The following is a 21,533-nucleotide window of genomic DNA, read 5'->3' as shown; positions in this document are numbered from 1 at the left end:
GTGCAATTGGAATAATTCGAAGTATTGTTTGGAACAAGCCTAACCTCGCAGTATCGCAATGCTAGGATTAGGCTCTGCGATCTGCGTAGCCTTCACAATGTTGTCCCAGGTTAGGTTTGCTCAAACTATAAAAGCCTGATCATGCACAATTTATTAAACTTCATAGGACAAGAAAAACTTTCGAATTATCCATGATTTAACGAATGATGTTAGAGTTATTTACGTTGCACTGTATAAGAATACGAAATTTTTCAAGAAGTGGAAAATTTCCCAAGGACTATCAAATAAACTGTACGCAGCGTACGAAAATAATATAATACAGTTAACAAATTCGAAAGCATAGAGATAAGCTTATTATTATAAGAAAATGAATGATAGGAAAAATATAACTAACGAAATTTTTTGACTTAAAATTATTTTTTATAAACTACCCCCTCCCAAAGCATTTGATCTACTTTTAGAATTCCATAAGTTACGATTCAAATGAATAAATTGATTTCACTAAATAAGGGTCTGGGAATGGAAAAGGTAAAGTCTCAAAAATGTTCTTTAATTCGGAAAAACAATAATAAACGAGCTGAGCATATGACTTCATTTTACGCTAATTTAATGATAATAGTGCCTTGGACATGGAGTCAGGGGCGGCATTTCAGCATTTTATTTGAGGGGTCGAGTTTCTTAAATATGAATTATCTCAGTATAGAACAAAACACATATTGGCTAACAGCAAGTAAGCATGATATGGGGAGATTGTATAGTTAAAGAGCCCCAGAAAAGATATTTGTTGATGTGAGATTTTTTTTTTTTTCAAAAATAGTATGTATTTTTAAAGAGTAGCTATGAAAGCATACGATACAATGATCAGCTGAAATGTGTTTCTAGAAGAAGAAAGTGATGAACACTCATTAAATACACACTTAAAATATGAGCGTAACAACGAATGCAAAATACCAAGGCATTTTCCTGTTAAAATCATACAACCACACCACTGCACGGGCCTCTCATAACTATTGTTACACAGAGCACACAAGAACGAGATATTTAGCCTATATGAGGAAATTACGTCTTTAGTTAAAATTAACCATGATTCTTCATCAGTTTTTTTCTGTTCTGAAAAGGTCAGTAAAGGCTTGATATTCTTCTAATAATTTGAAAAACGGAAAACAATTGCTTATATCTGGAATGTGTCGAGTTTTCATCAACCATTACGGAGAACCAGCAATATTGTTTTTCTTGAACATTAATTTGGGATTTCCGTAAATTGAATGTGTTCATTTTTTGTCCTTCCTCTCAAAAAATTTGGGGGTGCGACCGCCCCCTCTCGACCCCCCTTTTTGTCGCCCCTGCATGGGTAAGAAAAGAAACACTTCAAATATTTTAACCACAAGTTTGTAAGTTTGTTGCGAAAAGAAGCAAAAAAAAAAAAAAATGTGATTCAATGGTTAACTCTCTAAATATCGCCAATAGAGGTTAAAATTAAAGCAGGTTTTTTTAAAAAAAAGTCAAATTTGGCGCCAAGTTCGCGACAAAACTTGGTGACCAAAAGTTTTGCGATATATTGCCAATTGTTTGCCAAATTAAAACACCACTTGAGTTTGCATTGAAATTAACAATGATTTCCCCCCGAAAAGGTGTAAAAGACCCATCCGAATGCAACCAAAAAGGGAAGTGCACAACTAGACCCCACTAGGAGTCTAACTACCAAATTTCAACTTTCTAGGACATACCGTTCATGAGCTATGCGAGATACATACACACATACGCACATACCTACATACCCACACCGCACATACCTACCTACCCACCTACATCGCACATACGTACATACAGGCGCCACGAGAAAACTCGTTGTAATTAACTCGGGTATCGTCAAAATGGATATTTCGGATATCCATACATTTTTAGGCATGTATTCACGTGTGGTCGGATTGAAAAAAAAAAAAAAAAACTTAATATTCATTCGGCGGCGAGCAAAATGGAAATTAAGGCTGATATTTGAATGATTTTTTTTTCGCGAATACCATACTTCCTTTTTGGTAAAAGGAAGTAAAAAATAGGTGGCAATTTGCATCCTTATTGGCATAAACGCAGCCCCATTAGGACTATGGTCTTGATTGCATAGTTAAATACTAAGTTCTTTTAATCTAAATTTGTTTTGTATTTTGACTGTTGTGCCTTCGACAACAGTCGACCCCTTTGTCCCTAAAAGATGTATCGTCTATTATTGACCCCTAGGGCTTTATCAACCTCTTTGAAAACTTTATAGACCTCTAGGGCTCGGTGTCGACCACTTTCAGAGTACACCTAGAAAAAAGCAAGAACGAGATCATCTCGTAGAAACTAATTAAATTCAGGTCCATCATTTAGGAGAGTCAATTGTCCTATGGCTTTCGGAAATTAATGTATTTACATATTAGTGGGCCTAGTTTTATGCTGCTTTTTGGAAAAAAAGAAACACTGAGATTATACCTGACCCCCACCCCCCTCGCTGCCCAAAAGAAATCGGAATGTGGGCCGGTTGAAATTTTTTCAGTAATTTAAGGATAAATCATTATTCTTCTGTTAACGTACATTTCTTGAATTGAATTTCATAAATTTTCGAACTGAAGTTAAAAAAAACAACTAAATCATACGAGAAAAAAAATAATTAAATATGTTGTTAAAAAAGGAGATGGGTACATAAAGGATTTGAAAACTTTAAAAAACAAAATCACAATAATAAGTATAATTTTTAAATAGTGTCGCCCTCTATAAAAGTTCACTGAAACGAAACTGAAATCCTTAGTAAATTTGTGTACAAATCAGTGTAGTATTTTAGGTAATTACTTTTAAGCTTTGGAGAAGAAAAAAATGAAACGATATTTGCGCTCTTTCAACATTCGCTTTTTTTTTTCAAATATTTTTGAAGCTAATAAAGATTAACAATTTAATTAATAATAACAAATCTGAGTAAAAAACTTCAAGAAGTGTAAAAAAAAAAAAAAAATATGGGAACAACTTTTTTTTCTCGCGCGAGATATTTCTGATTGAGATGAAGAATAAAATTAATTACAATAATAACAATTTCGTTTTGTAGAGATATTTTTGTCTAGTTCTCAACGGTAGCCAACCTTGCATCTCCGTAGGCTACGCCTGCCTCAACATGAGATAGTTTCGTACAGCCATCTAGTGAACAAATACAAAACTAAAGCTTTTAAGCTTGAATGAATGATAAGAGAAGAAAAAAAAAGTTATTCCATAAAAAGATTTTTTTAAAAGCATTATAACACGACATGTCAAATACATATGCAAAATTAAAAGCGGGGAAAAAAATTTTACTTTGATAATTTGGTAGTGATGAGCCCTTTTGGACGTAATAGTTCGTTGAGGAAAGGGGTTCAGCTCACCAAAGGCAATCTAAAAAAGAAAATATTAATAATAAATACATTTTCTTTTACATTAAAAAAAAAATTATTATTCTCTCAATAGAAAGCCTTATCATGATGAAAAGAGAATCATGTATTCTTTAGTGCTTGCAGTCCCATGTTTTAGGATTTTTAGAAGATCAATCCTCCACACTCAGTGGCGCTCCGGTGGGAGTACACGGGAGGTCACTGGGACCTCCCGAAAATTTCCTTATTCGGCAAATTTCGTCTGACGATTCCGCAAAATTATCATCATTCGGAAAAATTTGGAGTTCCGTTCGGCGAATTGAGAATTTCCGCTTTTAAAAAATGCAAGTTCGGGGTGCCTCTGATCACACTTTTTTTTTCAACACCTTTTTGACCCCCTTCCCTTCTCGGTCATAAATTGTCACTTTTCACATTAGATCCCTTCCCTTCCATTGTCACATCTCATACAATATTACACAAACATGTTCATGCCCGTAATTTACGTGAGTTGGGAGAGGGCATTTGCAACTCCCTCCCCCCTGGTTGTAAGAAATTAAATTAAAGTCCTCTCTCTATAACTAGAAGTCCCAAGGGACCGGCTAAAAAACGTTCGAGCTTTGGTAGTTCGAGTTATGAGAAGTTTCCACAACAGTCTAAAGAGTTTGGGATCCAAGGAAAACTTTGAGATAAAGTAATATTTGAGTTGTAAGCTTCGAGTTATCGATATTCGACTATATTTACATATTTGTCGGCGTGGCTTTTGTTGTGTTTCGATTTTCCATACCTTTCAACTCTCCCTGGAAAAATATGAAATGAAGAGCCAGAACATATTATAACAAAAATGATTTTATTTCGACTCCACCCAGAAATTTAATAAACTTTTAAGGAAATTCTTTCCTTCTTCATTATAGTTTGCGTATTTGTCTATTCATTCACTTTTATTTACATTCTTTTTTCAGTTTCAGTTATTGCTGGTGAAACATAAAATTTCATTTGTTTACAAATTAGTTCTTTTAAGTCACATGAAAGCAGCATTAACACAAAAAAAATTTAAGTTCATTTAAAGATAAATTGTAGCTTTTCTTACTGTCATAATAAAAATAATAATAGTAATAAAAAAAGCAAAAGGTTAAGAACAATATTTTCTTTGTTTTTGAAAAAAAAATTAAATTTTTTATAATTTAAATAATTTAAAAGAAAAAAAATGTCGCCGAGGAAAAAAAAAGAAAGAAAGCATCTGATTTTCTTTTTTTTTTTTTTCAAAATAAAATCGTTTGCAACTCTTTCTTTTAGGGTAAAAATTAAGCACTTTTTTTTTCTTTTTTTTCTTTGCTGCTATACTTAAAATGATACGATGATAAGAAATATAAATTAACGTTAAATAAAAAAGAAAGGCTTAAGCTTTGCTCTTCTCACGGCCTTCTTTTTTTTTTTTTTTTTTTTTGTATTGCCTAATCTGGCGAAAAATGTTCTATAATTTAAAATTATTATTGGCTTCATTTTTACAATTCTGAAAATTTAATTCAAATAGGCACGGTCGCATTAATTCACTCAACAACTAAAAAACATTTTTTATTTTTTTTTAAAAATTTAACAATTAAAGTATTTTGGTAATGTATCCGAAAATGGACTGCATATATTTTTAAAAATATCGATATTTTTCGGTCGATCAGAACTATCGATTCTTTAAATTTTTAGCATCGATGAATTGTTATCAATGCCACACCTCAAGAAAACATCGATGAAAGAGATTGCTATGATTCGTAGTCAATCACAGAACGTTTTCAATTCTGGTTTTCTGCGTTCGTTATCTGTTACGAAACAAATAGGGAAACACAATGGAGTTGTACTTTAGAGAATAGTCAGATTAACAGAAAATAAATTCATCATTTTAATATTCCAGAAAAAATCTCGAACTTTATTTTACGATAAGAACGTTTTAATCTACGGATGCTGTCACTGTACCTCTTAGAGTATCTTTCACAAAGTAGTTAAGTGTAAAGCTACAAATCACCGTTACAGAGCGAGTGCTAAGGAAGAACTGCAAGTAACACCGAACAGCACAGTTATAGCGTTGAGAGGGAATATTTTTTCCCATATTTTCGACGCCAAATCTATGGAATACCCCAACCGAGCTGCATGCAAATAAGCTCGTGTGAGAGCTGAGTATATCGTCACACTAGTAGTTAAAACCATTTTAGAAACACTCCACGCGTTTCTGAGGTTAGTTGCCTGCAGTTCGGCATTGCTTGCAATTCAGCGTTTGCAGTGGCTATGGACAATAATCTGTTGCTTCAAACTCACACATTAGCTTTCATCTTCACTTTTCCTTGTGGAGCAGTAATAAGTTTGAGGATCTCTCGCTGGCGCGCCGAAATATTTTTAGCTGCCATTGGGAAGATATACTCAACGTTGTTATGAGCTTCTTTGCTTGGTAAATGATCACGGCTATTCTATACTGATGAGATAAGGGGAACACTGCCGTCTCTGAATGCTGTAACTGAGAAGTTCGATACTGCTTGTAGTTAATATTTTAATCATATAAATGGATGGTTTGATGTTTGAACATGAAAAAATATAAATATGAAATAAACATATCCCTAGATGCATCAGATTGTAAACGAACTATTAGTGTTTGATTGTAGAATATCAGCTTGAAATTGCTATCAATTCAGATTCAACAACAAAAGCAAAACATTTTTACAGAAGAAACAAAAAGCCAGATTAAAAATTCAAAGTATGAAACTTCTAGTTTTTATTTTAACAAGATCCGCCTATGGATAGCAATATTTAAATACAGCAGGTGCATTGAATATTATTGTTTACCAAACGCAGTACCACTTACCTATTTGAAAAAATGGCATCATCTAAATGGTCCAAACAAAACCAAAACTTAAAAAAGTTAAAGTTAGGGTTAAATCTAGTACTATATTTGCTATATGTGGGCGTATAACGTATAGATAATAGAAACTTACATTATGCTTCACTCAAAAGGAAGTCTTTTACCAACTCTGATTTTAAATTTCAGCTGAAAAGATTTTTCCATATCTAAATCTATATCAAGGAACGAGACATTTATGAATTATTCATTGTCCTGCAATAGAAATTTCAAGTAGAACGTATTCCATATTTAACTTAAAAATATATACACAAAGAAATTTCTTTCGAAAGCTGAAACACTTTACTTTTTGGCCGGCATAGTTTATTTCCCTCGTGAGATTTTAATATACTGGACGACGTTTTTGGTTATTTTCCGACAAAAATGAAGGCTGAAATAATGTTTAAAATTATTTACAAGCTACTGAAAAAAAAAAGAAAAGACAAATTTAAAAACCCAAATTCTGAATGTATCTACCACATAAATGTTTCGAAGTTGATTTCGCAAATTTTATTGCACAAAGGTAAAAGGACAAATTTCAGCGGGGAAAAAAGTTACTTATTTATACACTACGCAGGCTAACATAAGCCCGGATAAGGGTGGCATTTTTCCGTAATACGTATGTCACGGCTCATTATCAAGCTTTTTCATCAAACTAGTCAAAACAACAAAGTTTTTACTTGCTTCCAAAATTAAATTTTGAAATTAACCAATTAACAATTTGGTTTGAACTGTTTGGATCCATCGCCATAGCAATGCGTTGGTCAGATTGCCGCTAGGCAACGCTGCCCTCCGTACCGGAAGTCAACGCGGGCGTTAACGGAAGATCACTTTTTAAGACAAATGCGATAGGCATTTAATATTAAGAATCAGTTGGTTTCGGAGGGTTAATACAAGTAAGAAGTCTAAGCGTTTGAAAGAAAATAAAATATGTTGCCAGCATGTGTCAGCAGCGGAAAACTGTTATTGTTAGCTTTTTAACATGGTTATCTTTTATTTATTGTAGAAAAAAGCTCAATGGTGAAGGTCAGGCCCGGATCTATAAATTTTAGCCCCCCCCCCCCTGCAACAAAATGTGTAGTGCCCCTCCCCATAGGACAGCAGTGTGTATTTGCAATGTTAATAAGTCAGTGCTAGTTTTTTTTTTCTTTTCAATTTCTTGGGCCGTTAGGCTCCATGAAGACGCAGGCCCCCAAGCATTTCAGGGTCTCTGGGTACGCATATCCGGGCCTGGTGAAGGTGCCTACACAAGTAAGTAATAGGGAAAATCATAAGTTTTGCAATATTTGAAAGAAGTGAATTTTATCAACGTACTGTTAATGTGTATGAAGTGCGAAAGATAACACTAGTCTACAAAAATAACTTTTATTTTGTTAGTGTGAAAATGATGAATCTTAGTGTGAAATGATGTGCTGAATTCAAATATGCAAACAGTTTTTCTCCATCACCCACAGATTTTTTTTTATTTAAATTTGACTTAAATTTGAAAGAAATGCGCATATTCACATGCATGATTAATACAAAAATGAAGATCAAAAACTTAGCTATTGTTCATTTTTTTCTGTATTTGGCATCAGGAACATCTCTCTTAGTGTCTAGCATTAATCAGCAAGAATTTATTCACTTAGATGAGGGGGGTCCTCCAAAAATAGGTTTATTTAGCTTTACACAAATAAAATACATAAAAACTATGGTTTTCAGTATTCAAATTCAGCACCAATGTTGCAAAGTCTCAACAAAGTTTTTAAAGGCTTAATTTTATATAAAAAGCCTGCAGGATAACAGGTCTAGTTTTTTTATTTACAATTTATTTCAATTCTTTTTGCCGTTGCTTTCCCATTTTTCAGAGGAGAAAACAGTGTCGTGTTAAATCAAGTAGTTCATAAAATTTATTTAATTCAATTTTAGGCCAGAAATAATTGTCCCATGATACAAAATAATTGTACAAAAATCTTATCTAGAAAAACCTAAAATATCCATATATTTCCTTAATTTGACTGAGTATGCTAGTGATACCGAAGACAACTTGTTTTCAATCATGCAATAGTACAGTTTTTAAACTAGTTTCGAAACAGTTAATACCAAGCCTCATCTGTTTCATATTAAAATACGAACATATCCATTATAGAGTCAATACTATTACAATATACTAAAGCATTTTCTTTAAAGTAAAAATCTTTAGTTTGTTATGTTTGCATTCAATTGTAAAAACATATAAAAAAATTCAATTCAGTTAGAGTATATCACAAAAATGGGTGCCATTAAGACTGACCATGTTACCACTGCAGTATTAGCAAACCTGACCATATATCTCCATATTTCTAGTCTTAATGACAAGATTTTAAATGTTAATTATAAGTTTTTATCATTAAGTGATATAGGAAAACACGGGAAAAAATCACTTAAAACCAATTATTACACAAAAACTGTTGGTGGTGGAAAAATTCTGATTGGATATTTGGAATCAGCGTCGAAAATTGCATTAGGAACACTATATACTTTGTTTACCAGTATAATCAATAAAAAGGTTGGTATTTAGGCTTGCTTTGCATACAACATCAATGAGTTTCAACAATAGATCTAGTGTAAATAGATACACAACTTCGTAGCAGCAACCATTGGCCGCCATTGAATATACGAATCTTGAATAAGGCGGGCAAAAGAGTGGCCTACCCTAAAACTCTGAAAGCGCTTTAGCCTACCCTAGTTGCAACTGCAGCCCGTGATCTCCAGTATTCGGCAAAAGTTGCTAGCGCGGATGCGCTAAACCGCGCGTGTGCATTTTTTTGAACGGTTGTCCTACTATTCAACTGCTCATGAAACTAGTTTCTCTTCGTGCATCTAGTTAATACATCTGTGATTTCAATGTGAGGAATAAGAAGTGCAGATATCAGAAACGTTCAGCCAAAATAAGCAAATTAACGAACGTCTGCTTCGTGAGTTTGAGTTAGGCCATAACGCAGCCGGGGCAACGCGAAACATACGCCGTGCTGAACATACGGGCTCGGATGACCTCCTCATTGTAACAAAATACAAATAAATTATTATAAAGGTTGTGATTACCATCATACTATGCATAATAAAATGTAATTGCCTTGGCATAAGCCTGAATTTCGAATGTTAGGTTTCTAAAGTTAACAATGCGTTACTAAAGAAAGAAAATAACTCATTTATTGCAAAACTTTTGAATTACAATAGTATTGTTACAAATTCTGTAAATAGTAATTATTGTAGGAACGTAACCTGTAAATAATTTCCCGTAATGAATATACAACCCCTTAACATATGGCTAAAGTATACAACCCCCTATTCTTTTTATTTTCATTGATAAAATTTGATAATAATTGATCGAAGCAGAAAGAATGTTGTAGAAAATTCTTGGATGTTTATAAAAGCCGTTAGCGATGGATAAACGGGGAGTTTCGATTGATATTTCGAACTGGGGGGGGAGAGCATTTTGCTCTGTTTATAGCGAGGCATTTCGCTGTGTTGTTTTCGTATTTGGAAGTAAATACGTGTGTAAACGTTGAGTTTACGGTGTTGTGTGATAATTGCTTTATTGCTGATGAATAATTTAGCAGTTGTTGACGATCTTTCCTGTACATAGTGTAAATAAATTTCCTGTGCTTTTATCAAGAACTGTGTCTTCATTTCAAGAAAGTGGAAGTCGCACCGAATCCGTTACAATTTGGCGCCCGAACAGGGACTTTTTCTGGACTTTCTTGGAGTAAGTGTGACTTTGGACTTTTTTCATAAAGACTTTTTTTTGAATTAGGACTTTATTTTTATGGTGATTACTCGCGCAATGGATGAACCATTAAAACAACTTCTTGACGCAATCACCTCTGTGAAGAGTGATATGGCGGCTAATCAAGAACAATTAAAAAGTGACTTGACTGCAAGTTTAACAGCTAATCAAGAACAATTAAAAAATGATATGGCAGCTTATCAAGAACAATTAAAAAATGATATGGCAGCTAATCAAGAACAATTAAAAAATGATATGGCAACTAATCAAGAACAATTAAAAAATGATATGGCGGCTAATCAAAACCAATTGAAAAGTGATTTAACAGTGCTGAAAAATGACCTAGTTTCTAACCAAGAGGAAATTAAAAACGATCTTACTTCGGTAAAGACTGTGATGGAAAATAAATTTAATGAGATAGAGCATCGAGTTGATGCTATTGAAGGAAAGTTTGAGGCAGTTGAAGACCGATTCATCGCAGTGGAAAATAAAATCGAAGAGAAATTTGAAGAAAAATTAAGTTACGTTGAAGGCCGATGCAATGCTGTAGAAAATAAACTGGAAGAAGAAGATAGAAGATTTCATCTACTTAAAGAAGAGATCTTTAAGGACGTGGAAAGGAGATTGGCGACCGCGGAAAGCAGCTCTGTACAGTTTGGCGCTCCCACATCGGTTGCTCGACCGTTCATTAAACTTGCCACATTTGATGGGAAAACTTCGTGGCAGGTTTACAAAACTCAATTCATGATAGTGGCGGAAGCGAACGGATGGGACTCTGCTACCAAGGCCTGTCATCTTGCAGCATCCCTGAGAGGTGACGCAGCGGACATTCTCCAGACCCTTCCAGACAGCCAGCGCCTGGATTTCGCAGCCCTCACAGCTGCGTTGGAGCTTCGCTTCGGTGAGAAGTGCCAGAAAGATTTCAGCCGACTCCAGTTGAAGTCCCGTTTCCAGAAAACTGGGGAAACCCTGCAAGAGCTTGCGGCGGACATCGAGAGACTGTCTCATCTTGCTTTTTACGACTGCCCTGCGGACGTTCGAGACAACCTGGCACTCAACTACTACATCGACGGGGTTCGAGATCCGGAAATCCAAAAAGCTCTACGGATGGCGGATGTCAAAGACCTGAATTCTGCCGTTGTGTATGCGATGAGATACGAGGCCGCCCAAGAAGCAACCCGTGTGGATCGCCATCTAATCCGGACTCAGGAAGCTGATGAGTCTGATTCCAGGTCGTCCCACCTCGCTGAACTTGAGAGACAACTCGGTGACTTGACAAGACATTTGAGCAGCATAACAGCCCAAAAGAAACAAGAGCAGAAGTGCTGGAAATGCGGTAGTGAAGGACACCTGCGAAGGAGTTGTCCGGCTCGCCAAGCTACGCGAGGGAAGGAAATCACCACCACTAAAGCTCTGCAGATTTCCTCTTCTAGTAGTGGCAGTGATGGACTTTTCATTTACGCACATGTAAATGGGAACCCCTGCAGACTGATTGTTGACACTGGAGCCAATGTGACAATCATTAGGACAGATGTGGCTCGTGAATTTGGATTGAAACTGCTGTGGACATCGCCACGCGTAAGTCTCCAGACTGTGACAGGTGACAAAATTGAGATTGACGGTAAAGTGGACTTGGAAATAGTGTTTGGGAATGCCACCTACCATCATACGGCATTCGTCGCTAATATCACGGACCCCTTCATTCTCGGATTGGACTTTTTGAAGAAATATGACTTCACTCTCGACTTCAAGACTAATGAGCTGCACTCGATGAGAGAAGACATAGCCGTTTTCCCTGCAGAGAGTGATGTAAAATCCGCTCATCAAATAATAGCTCAAACAGATTTATCGATTCCCTCAAGGTCAGAATCATTAATACCTGGCTCCCTTGAAGAAAGCAACAGTTTTCGATTTGGACTCATTGAATACCCTAACCTAAGCAATAACCTAAAAGGAGTGCTGGTAGCATCTACGCTTGTGGACCTTTCCAAGGATGTAATTCCTGTAAGAGTCGCCAACGTGAGTGAAAGGCCAAGGAATATTCGGAAAGGTGAAGTGTTGCAACTTGTACTCCAGTAAACTGCATCATTAGAAGAATCAATTCCCCCGAAACTGTGTCTTCTGAGTCCTTGACATCGAAGTTAATTGGGAGTGCACCCTTATCGAAAGATCAAAGAACTGCTGCGGAACAATTGGTGGATGACTTTAAGCATCTGTTTTCATCTACATCGGAGGATGTTGGCCGTACGAATTTAACGCAGCATAGGATCTACACTGGAGAACACCCACCTATTAAACAGCATCCAAGAGGACTACCGTTCGCCAAGAAGGAAGAGGTCGAGACCCTCCTGAAAGAGATGAAGGAGAATGATGTAATCGAACCCTCATCCAGTCCTTGGGCCTCTCCCATCGTCTTGGTCCGAAAGAAAGATGGCTCCACCAGATTTTGTGTCGATTACCGACGGCTGAATGAAATCACCAAGAAAGACAGTTACCCTCTTCCACGGATAGACGACACCTTGGACACTCTTTCCGGACACAAGTGGTTTTCGACCCTGGACTTGAAGAGCGGCTACTGGCAGGTTGAGATACACCCTTATGACCGAGAGAAGACAGCATTTACAACTGGACAAGGCTTATGGCAGTTTAAAGTGATGCCCTTCGGCCTCTGCAATGCACCAGCTACGTTCGAGCGTCTTATAGAGACAGTGTTAAGAGGACTTTCCTACGAATCCTGTCTGGTCTACTTAGACGATATCATCATCGTGGGACGCAGTTTCGAAGAACATCTGGCAAATCTTAGGAAGGTGCTGCAAAAGCTTAAGGAAGCCAATCTGAAGTTAAGTCCGTCCAAATGTAATTTGTTCCGCCGGGAAGTGAACTATCTTGGTCACATCATCTCTTCTGAGGGTGTGCAAACCGATCCAGAAAAGGTATCTACGGTCAAGAGTTGGAGTCGTCCCGAAAACATCCATCAGCTGCGAAGTTTCCTGGGGCTCTGCACGTACTACAGGAAGTTTGTAAAGGGTTTTTCCAACATTGCACGACCTTTGCATAAGCTGACGGAGAGCAAGCAAAAGTTTGAATGGTCCAAAGAATGCGAAGATGCATTTCTACGACTGAAGGAGGCTTTAACATCAACGCCTATCCTCGCCTATCCTCAGCCTGAAAAATCCTTCATCCTAGACACTGATGCGAGCAACGAGGGCATCGGAGCTGTTTTATCCCAAGAAATTGACGGAAATGAACATGTCATCGCTTACTGGAGCAAATGCTTATCAAAGTCGGAGCGAAATTACTGCGTCACCAGAAAGGAGTTACTGGCCATAGTGAAAGCTGTAGAACACTTCCATCATTACCTCTACGGCCGAAAATTTCTGCTTCGGACAGATCATGCCTCATTAACTTGGCTTTTGAACTTCAAAAATCCGGAAGGCCAGATAGCCAGATGGATACAGCGGCTCCAGGAATATGACATGGAGATCAAGCATCGAAAAGGGTTATCTCACGGGAATGCTGACGCTTTATCAAGGAGACCCTGTCCTGAGAACTGCCACTATTGTTCCCGAATCGAGAAACAGTATGGAACGACTAGCCCTACCGCCTATCAGGTGACAGTGATTCCAACATCATCAGAACCTGATCCATGGAGTGATGACCAAGTTCGAAAAGATCAACTTGAAGACCCCGACATAAAACCAATTTTAGAGTTCATGGAAAGTGACAGTCGACGCCCTAGCTGGCAGGACGTTTCCATCTTCAGTCCTGCAACAAAAAGATACTGGGCTTTATGGAACTCACTCCATTTACGGAACGGCGTGCTACACCGGAAATGGGAATCTGACGACGGTAAAACATCTAGGTGGCAGTTACTACTTCCCCGATCAAGGATTTCAGATGTTTTGAAAGAAATACATAGTAGTGCGACTGGAGGACATTTTGGTGTCTTGAAAACCCTCAATAAAGTTCGGGAGCGCTTCTTCTGGAGCAAGGCGAAGGATGACGTGGAGAAGTGGTGCCATTCTTGTGACGCCTGTGCTGCTCGTAAAGGACCGAAGAAGAGAAGCAGAGGGAAGCTACATCTGTACAACGTTGGAGCTCCTTTCGAACGAATTGGGATCGACATCCTGGGTCCTCTACCAAGAACTGCTGATGGGAACAAATACATTCTTGTTTCCATCGACTACTTCACCAAATGGCCGGAAGCATATCCCATTCCGGATCAAGAGGCTACCACCGTAGCAGAGACTCTAGTCCAACATTGGATCTCGAGATATGGAACACCTTTGCAAATTCATTCCGATCAAGGGAGGAATTTCGTCTCTGCTGTGTTTAAGGGCCTATGTCAAATTTTCGGAATTGAGAAAACTAGGACAACACCACTACACCCACAATCGGACGGCATGGTGGAGAGATTTAACCGCACAATCCTGAATAATCTCTCTCTTATGGGAGCTAGAAATCAACAGGATTGGGACGAGAAGCTACCTTTGTTCCTGCTGGCTTACCGCAGTGCTGTCCACGAGACTACCGGATACGCCCCATCTCAGATGCTCTTCGGACGAGAGCTTCGGCTACCTTGTGATCTCGTCTTCGGTCGTCATCCGGATGCGCCTTCATCGCCTGAGGAGTACATCCAGGATCTCCAGGCCCGGTTGGAAGACGTTCATAACTTCGCACGAGAGCGAATCAACATCGCGGCGGAGAAGATGAAGACCCGATACGACACAAGGTCTACTGGACATGAATTCAACGAAGGCGACAAGGTTTGGTTATGGAATCCCATCCGACGGAAAGGTCTGTCACCCAAATTGCAGTCGCATTGGGATGGACCCTACAAAGTCCTTAACCGACTAAATGACGTAGTAGTGAGGATCCAAAAATCACCTAATGCAAAACCTAGGGTTGTACATTATGATCGGTTAGCCCCATACTATGGCCATAGTTCATGAGTATTACGTAAACAACCATGGTTGATAACATAAAAGTTGTAGATAATTTTTGCTTTTAATGTTCAGTAATATTTCTTGTTATTATTGTGTTTTCTGTATCTGTTAGTTATTATTTAATGTGTGTAATTGTGAACTTGTGATAGAAGTTTGGCACCCTTTCTGGGGATTGTACTGCCCGGGACGTGCAGTCCTTGGGAAGGGGGCAATGTTACAAATTCTGTAAATAGTAATTATTGTAGGAACGTAACCTGTAAATAATTTCCCGTAATGAATATACAACCCCTTAACATATGGCTAAAGTATACAACCCCCTATTCTTTCTATTTTCATTGATAAAATTTGATAACGGTCTACGCATTTCTCGAAGCAGAAAGAATGTTGTAGAAAATTCTTGGATGTTTATAAAAGCCGTTAGCGATGGATAAACGGGGAGTTTCGATTGATATTTCGAACTGGGGGGAGAGCATTTTGCTCTGTTTATAGCGAGGCATTTCGCTGTGTTGTTTTCGTATTTGGAAGTAAATACGTGTGTAAACGTTGAGTTTACGGTGTTGTGTGATAATTGCTTTATTGCTGATGAATAATTTAGCAGTTGTTGACGATCTTTCCTGTACATAGTGTAAATAAATTTCCTGTGCTTTTATCAAGAACTGTGTCTTCATTTCAAGAAAGTGGAAGTCGCACCGAATCCGTTACAGTATGTACGTATGTATGTACGAACGTATGAATGCATGAAAGCCGTTTGAATTTATGTCAATGAAAATTAAGCCGAAGTATTTTCTAAGGCTATTTAATAAACCTTGATAGATTACCTCATTGCTTTGTGTTGCCACGAGTACTCGTCTAAATTAAACTACTGATTAAACCCTTAGGTTATTTTTAATATACAAGATTTCCCTCGACGTAGGCGATGGCTTAATATGATAGTTTTGACTTATTAATAATTTATAATTCATAGCTTAAGGAAAGCTTTAACAATTAACTGAAATACTTAAACGGAAAGAATTTAACTAAAACAATGAAATAGTTAAGCATATGAAACATGAACATAAATTTCAACTTAAAATCCCCTTAAAGAGAAATTGGACACAAATCTGAATTTATGCTAGAGTTTGGCTTAAGAAAAAACTTGACTCTTTTCAACAACTGAATTTTAATACCGATTCTTCGAATAATTAATGAAAAATTCTAAAATTTGATAAAAAATTACTTTAACTAATTCATCGCTTTAACGAGGAGGATAAAATGGAGCGAAAAAAGTATTTAATTAAGGAGGAAGGTAAATGTTAAAAGAGACACAGAAAAAAAAGCTAACAAGATAAAGCTCATTAAAATATATTTTGCAGATAAAACGAGAATTAATGAAACCGTTTTTCAGTTTTCTGGGAGGAAAAATGAAAAAAAAAATAATAAACAGGGATGGAGAAAGAATTAAAAAAATAAAGGTAGGAAAAAACGTAAATGATTTTTAATGGTAAATGTAATTATTAAAACAAGAGAGAATGAAAAAACAAACGGTCAAAATATGAAAAATAGTTATGAACATAAATTTTTTAGGGAGGCAAATATGCACTAGTTAATTTCTTTTTCGTTTACCATATTGCGGGCACAAAAAACATATATCCCAAAGTTGTGAATAACAAGTTAGCACGAAAGCGAAACTTGCAAAAAATATGTTGTAATGTATTTAGCAATATACTCGATGGTGTGTATTTGTGTTAACAGACAAACGTACGAAAGAAAAACTAAACATAGGGCACTTACCCAGCCAGCGCCATGCTTATTTGAGTATTGTTGCTTTTTTTACATGCAGGGGGAATGTGGGGCAAAGTGAAATGGCTAAGATGACTGAGCTTTTTCAAAATGAACAATTAGGAAATTTAATTTAAAAATTACAATACAAAAGGAAATAACATTCTATTTAAAAAAAAAACTTTCATTTAAACATTACTTTTTTCTTATTTTTGGCAGTAATTTTTAGCCTTCAAAAAAAAAAAAAAAAAAATGTATTTGATCGTAAGAAGTATTTTTGACTAATTGAATCTGTAAATAAAATTTAGAATGACTATATGAAAAGAAAATGCAACAATAAATGAATAATTAAATAAATAAATTAATTATTATATGAAGAAAAATAAATGAGTGAGTAAAAGCATGAATGAATTAGAAAATAAGTGAATGAATGAATAAATAAGTGAATTACTAAGTGAAGGAATGCAAATAAAAACATTACTAAATGAATATGTACGTGTTTTATTAAGTGATTGAGTGAGGTACACGAAATAAGCTATTTCATTTTGTCTCATCTACCTTGTCCCGCATGTACTCGACTACTTGAGCAAAATATTTAAAATACAAATAAGCTTAATATTGACTAAATAAATATTACATCGCGTATTAGAAGGTTTCAATTAATATTTAAAATGTTAACAACAAGAACTTTATAGTTTTATAATATCAAAAAGAATTTTTGACTTACAACAAATAATATAATAAGTGTATGAATTTTTCAAAATTGCCAGTATTATTATATGCTCTAATCTTCGGCAGCATTTTTTTCCTGACTGAAATAGACTACATTGTCGCCTCAGAGCAACAGTAAGACATCTAATCCCGGGAATAACAGTAAACTATCCTACTGTTGCTCTGAAGCGACGACATGTGCAACTACATCGTTGAAATATTACCAGACAGGTGTCGCTAAACGCAGAGTAAATATTTCACCTTTTCACTTGGCCCCACGTTCCCCTGCTTCAGTATCGAAAACAAATAACTAATTTAAAATCAGAAAAACACACCATAGTCAAATCTGTAAGCAGCCACATGCAGCATTAAAAACAGGTGTGAAAATCAAACAAGTAGGACAAACTTACAAGAAAGCTTTTCAGTTAGAGCCCTTGCAGAGATTATCTCGATCTTGCACGTAAAAGGTTTTTATTTTGAAAAGTACCGTGAATTTCTAAAAAAGTTAACCAAGTCCTAACATATCGTGTGATTGCGAAGAAAATACTAATATCGCAAACACGAAAACAAACTTTCAACATTACGTACGCAATACAAAAGATGCAGTTATGGTTGTTGCCAAAAGATAAAAGCTAATGCGAAAGTTTTTCTGCCTTTCTTCATGAGTTTAATGGCTTGAGCTACGATTTATCGATAGTATGTGTTACGCTTTCCACATTTAGATGCAGAGATAGTAAGGTATTTTCTTTTCTCAACATACATTTATCTTGTGGAAGAAATGAATTTATTCTTAGATTTGGATGAGAGTTCCTTGTTTCTGTGAGAAAACTCTGATCGGAAGAAAACAAAACATTACAGGGAGAAATAAAACTCTTAGCAATTATTGATGATTTTCAAGAGAAAAGGTTTTAATAAATGGTGCTTTTAAGTGCGGAAACTTTCTAAGAATAACTACGGACTAGGACTGGGCGATATCAGAATTTTAATACCGCGATATATCGCTCTCCAAATATCGATATTTTCGATATATCGATATATTCTTGTTGGTGCAAAGGTTATAGTGCAGAGCATATTATATTGAAAAACAAGAAAAAACATTTTCAAATATAATAAATACAATTATTTCTCTAATTCAAAACTTTCCTGGAAGGGGGGGGGGGTGGAGGGCGTGCAAATGGTATAGCTCAATGCATGACAAAAGTGCTTCGCAACGAACAAGTTTTAAATGTTCAATTCATTATTTTGTTCAAATCTTTCAATTTGAGCAGTCTTAATAATTGGAATGTAGGGGAAACCCTGCTAAAGTGGATACCCCGGGCAAAGCGAATTTTGCCTATAACTCCCAAATAATTAGTTGACCGGCAGCCGCGTTGTCATAGAAACGGTCGCCTGTTGCCGCTACGTGTGCGGCAAACACGTTGGGACGAGTTCGCGTCACGCGACGCCAGTGACCGAACAAAGTATGTTTTGGGGAAAACAATATTAGTTTAAAAGAGGTTAGTGTTTCATTCATAACTTTAGTACTATTTGTGGCATGTTCTTTGTTATGAGTAGGATTTGATGTAAGATAATCTAGCTTTCAACTATCCGTAGACGACGAGTTAAATGCTCTGTTTTTTTAGTAATTTTTAGCAACCTTAAAAATATACCTGAAGGGCAAAGCGGATTGGGAAAAGTGGATACCATATTCATTGTGCCCGGCCATGACAAATCACTTCATCCGAACCTGGAAGTCCTTCAATTTTAAGATCTCAAGACAATGCTATCACTGAAGACCATTCTTATACTCCCTTGGGATCTGAAACAACAAAATAAGTCCAAGGCAATGATGTTCCCACCGCTTCATCCAAACCTGGATGTTCTAAGAACTACTAAAGTCTTTCGGTTTCACAACCTCTTCCTCAGCCTGTTAAACCAATAACAACACGCAAACGAAAGTTACAGAGATCTACACACCTGATAAGTACTCCAGTAAAGGACAATCAGAAAAAAAAAAAAAAAAAAACTCATGAAGTAACCAGATGACGTTTCGACAAAGCTTCTCAAAAGACTTAAAAAGACCAGTACCAAAAAGACTAAATCAAAAATTTCTGCTACAAAACATAGGACTGCATAAGAGAATGATAAGAAGAAGGAAGTAAAGAAATTTGATGATGTAAGGTGCATAATCTGTAATGAAATGTTCATTGAAGAAGATGATCAGCCAAAGGAAAACTGGATACAATGTCGTATTTGTACTTAATGATGTCATAAAGAGTGTTCAGCGTTCGAAAATGTTAATAGTTTTGTTTGTGATAACTGCGATGATTAGTATTGTAGCAGAAAAATGTTTTTGTTTTTTTTTAAATATGCTCCTAAACTTTGGATGTTGACTTTTTTAGTTTAATTTCTTTGTTTGTTATAATAAATACTGCAATAATTAGTACTGTAGAAAAATGTTTTTTAATATGAGCCTGTAATTTTCAATATTTATTTTATTTTTAAGTTCAATTTCTTTGTAATAATTACAATAATTAGCATTGTAGCAAAAGTTTTTTAATATGTTCCTCTAACTTTCGACGTTTATTTCATTTTAAAGTTCAATTTCTTTGTTTGTAATAAATATAATAATTAGTATTGTAACAATAAAATGTTTTCTGGATATGTTCCTTTAATTTTCGATGGTTATTTTATTTTTAATGTTTAGTTTCATGACAAATAATGTTGTTGTTCGCTTTGCCCTAGTACCGAATCCACTTTACCCGGGGTGTTGGGCAAAGTGGATAGTTACGCCATTGTTGAAAACTGGCCTTATATCTAATAGTGTAATTAATATTAAGGACAACTGTTATTGCATTACGTAAGTTCATTAAATGAAGACTGATTATAAACATTTGTTTCAATTTCCAAAGTTCTAAACGACAATAATAAAGGAAAGCTTAAGGCATTCACGTTGCCCGGGTTTCCCCTACTTTGAACTATATTTCGTATTGACGTCTAAAATAGTTTACTTTTAGTCATTTAATAGCTCTTGCTTTAGGACTTTTTACTTCTTAGTTACTCAATGTTACTTAACGTCATACATAACGTTAAGTAAAATACTAATAATAAATCTTTAAAAACTTTAAAATATTCCTTTCATTTATATGTCACTAGCTGCATTACCCAACGTTGCACAGTCTACCTCGAAAATAAAAGTTTCGTCTAGTGACACATGTTTAACAATCAGGTTTAAAAAAGAAGGGGGAAAAATAGCATAAAAATTTCCCGTCAATGTGTAAAAAGCACAAGTTTAAACTCAAAATTTAAATTTAGACATCATTGGATTTTTTCGTAATCATTCTGAATTTTCTGGCGAAACCCCCAAAGGTGGTCCCCATTTTGATGAAAAAAAACTTATGTGAAATTCTGAGCATCAAAGGACTGATGCGCCATGTTTGGAAAAAAAATCCGACGAAAACTGGATTTGCATAAGAAAAACCCCTCGTGGGGTGTATTCGCACCCTCCCCATTTCCTCATAAGTAGGCGAAACCCCTACGACAATTCCTGACAATCAAAGAACCACTGTGCCAAATTTGGCAAAGATCCGACGAAAACAGGATCTGTATAAAGAAATCCCCTGAGGAAGGGAGGGCGGCCCCCAATGCGAACGAAAACTCTCCTAAGTGAATTCTTGAGCATCAAAGAACCTGTCTGCAAAATTTTTGCAAAAATCCGACGTAAACAGGATTTGCATAAGGAAAACCTCCGTGGGGTGTTTTCGCCCCCCCCCCCCCTTCATCGGTAGGCGAAAACTTCCCTATGAAAATCCCTAAGCATAAAAGAATTGCTGATCCAATTTGGCAAAGGTCCGACGAAAACTATGGATTCGTAAAAAGAAACCCCCGGTGGGAGGGGGACGGGGGTTCCGATTGCGAACGAAAACGGCCCAATGTGAATTATTGAGCATCAAAGGACCTCTCTCTAATATTTGGCAAAAATCTGACGTAAACTGTGAATTTGCATTATTAAAATTATTATTTTGTTAATTAAAATATATAATACATTTAAAACTATTGTTTTTTAACGATACACACATATTTCAATATCAATTTTAAAAATGCAATTAATTTTTCTTTAGCAGACCCAATCCAAAATCCAC

The 21,533-nt window shown here is 36.1% G+C and overlaps 1 protein-coding gene across 1 annotated transcript in view; it reads right to left on the bottom strand.

Moving 5' to 3' along the window:
• Nucleotides 1-21,533, bottom strand: part of LOC129216415 (TBC1 domain family member 2B-like) — a 377,979-nt gene that overhangs the window by 1,290 nt on the left and 355,156 nt on the right. Inside the window, exon 18 of the mRNA XM_054850629.1 lies at nucleotides 3,319-3,396. Coding sequence (XP_054706604.1) covers nucleotides 3,319-3,396 — 78 coding nt within the window. The remainder of the gene's footprint in view (nucleotides 1-3,318; nucleotides 3,397-21,533) is intronic.

Source organism: Uloborus diversus, chromosome 2 (genome assembly GCF_026930045.1).
Source record: "Uloborus diversus isolate 005 chromosome 2, Udiv.v.3.1, whole genome shotgun sequence".
NCBI lineage: Eukaryota > Metazoa > Arthropoda > Arachnida > Araneae > Uloboridae > Uloborus > Uloborus diversus.
The sequence above is the reverse complement of the archived record's forward strand: the minus strand, read 5'-3'. Positions and strand labels throughout refer to the sequence as shown.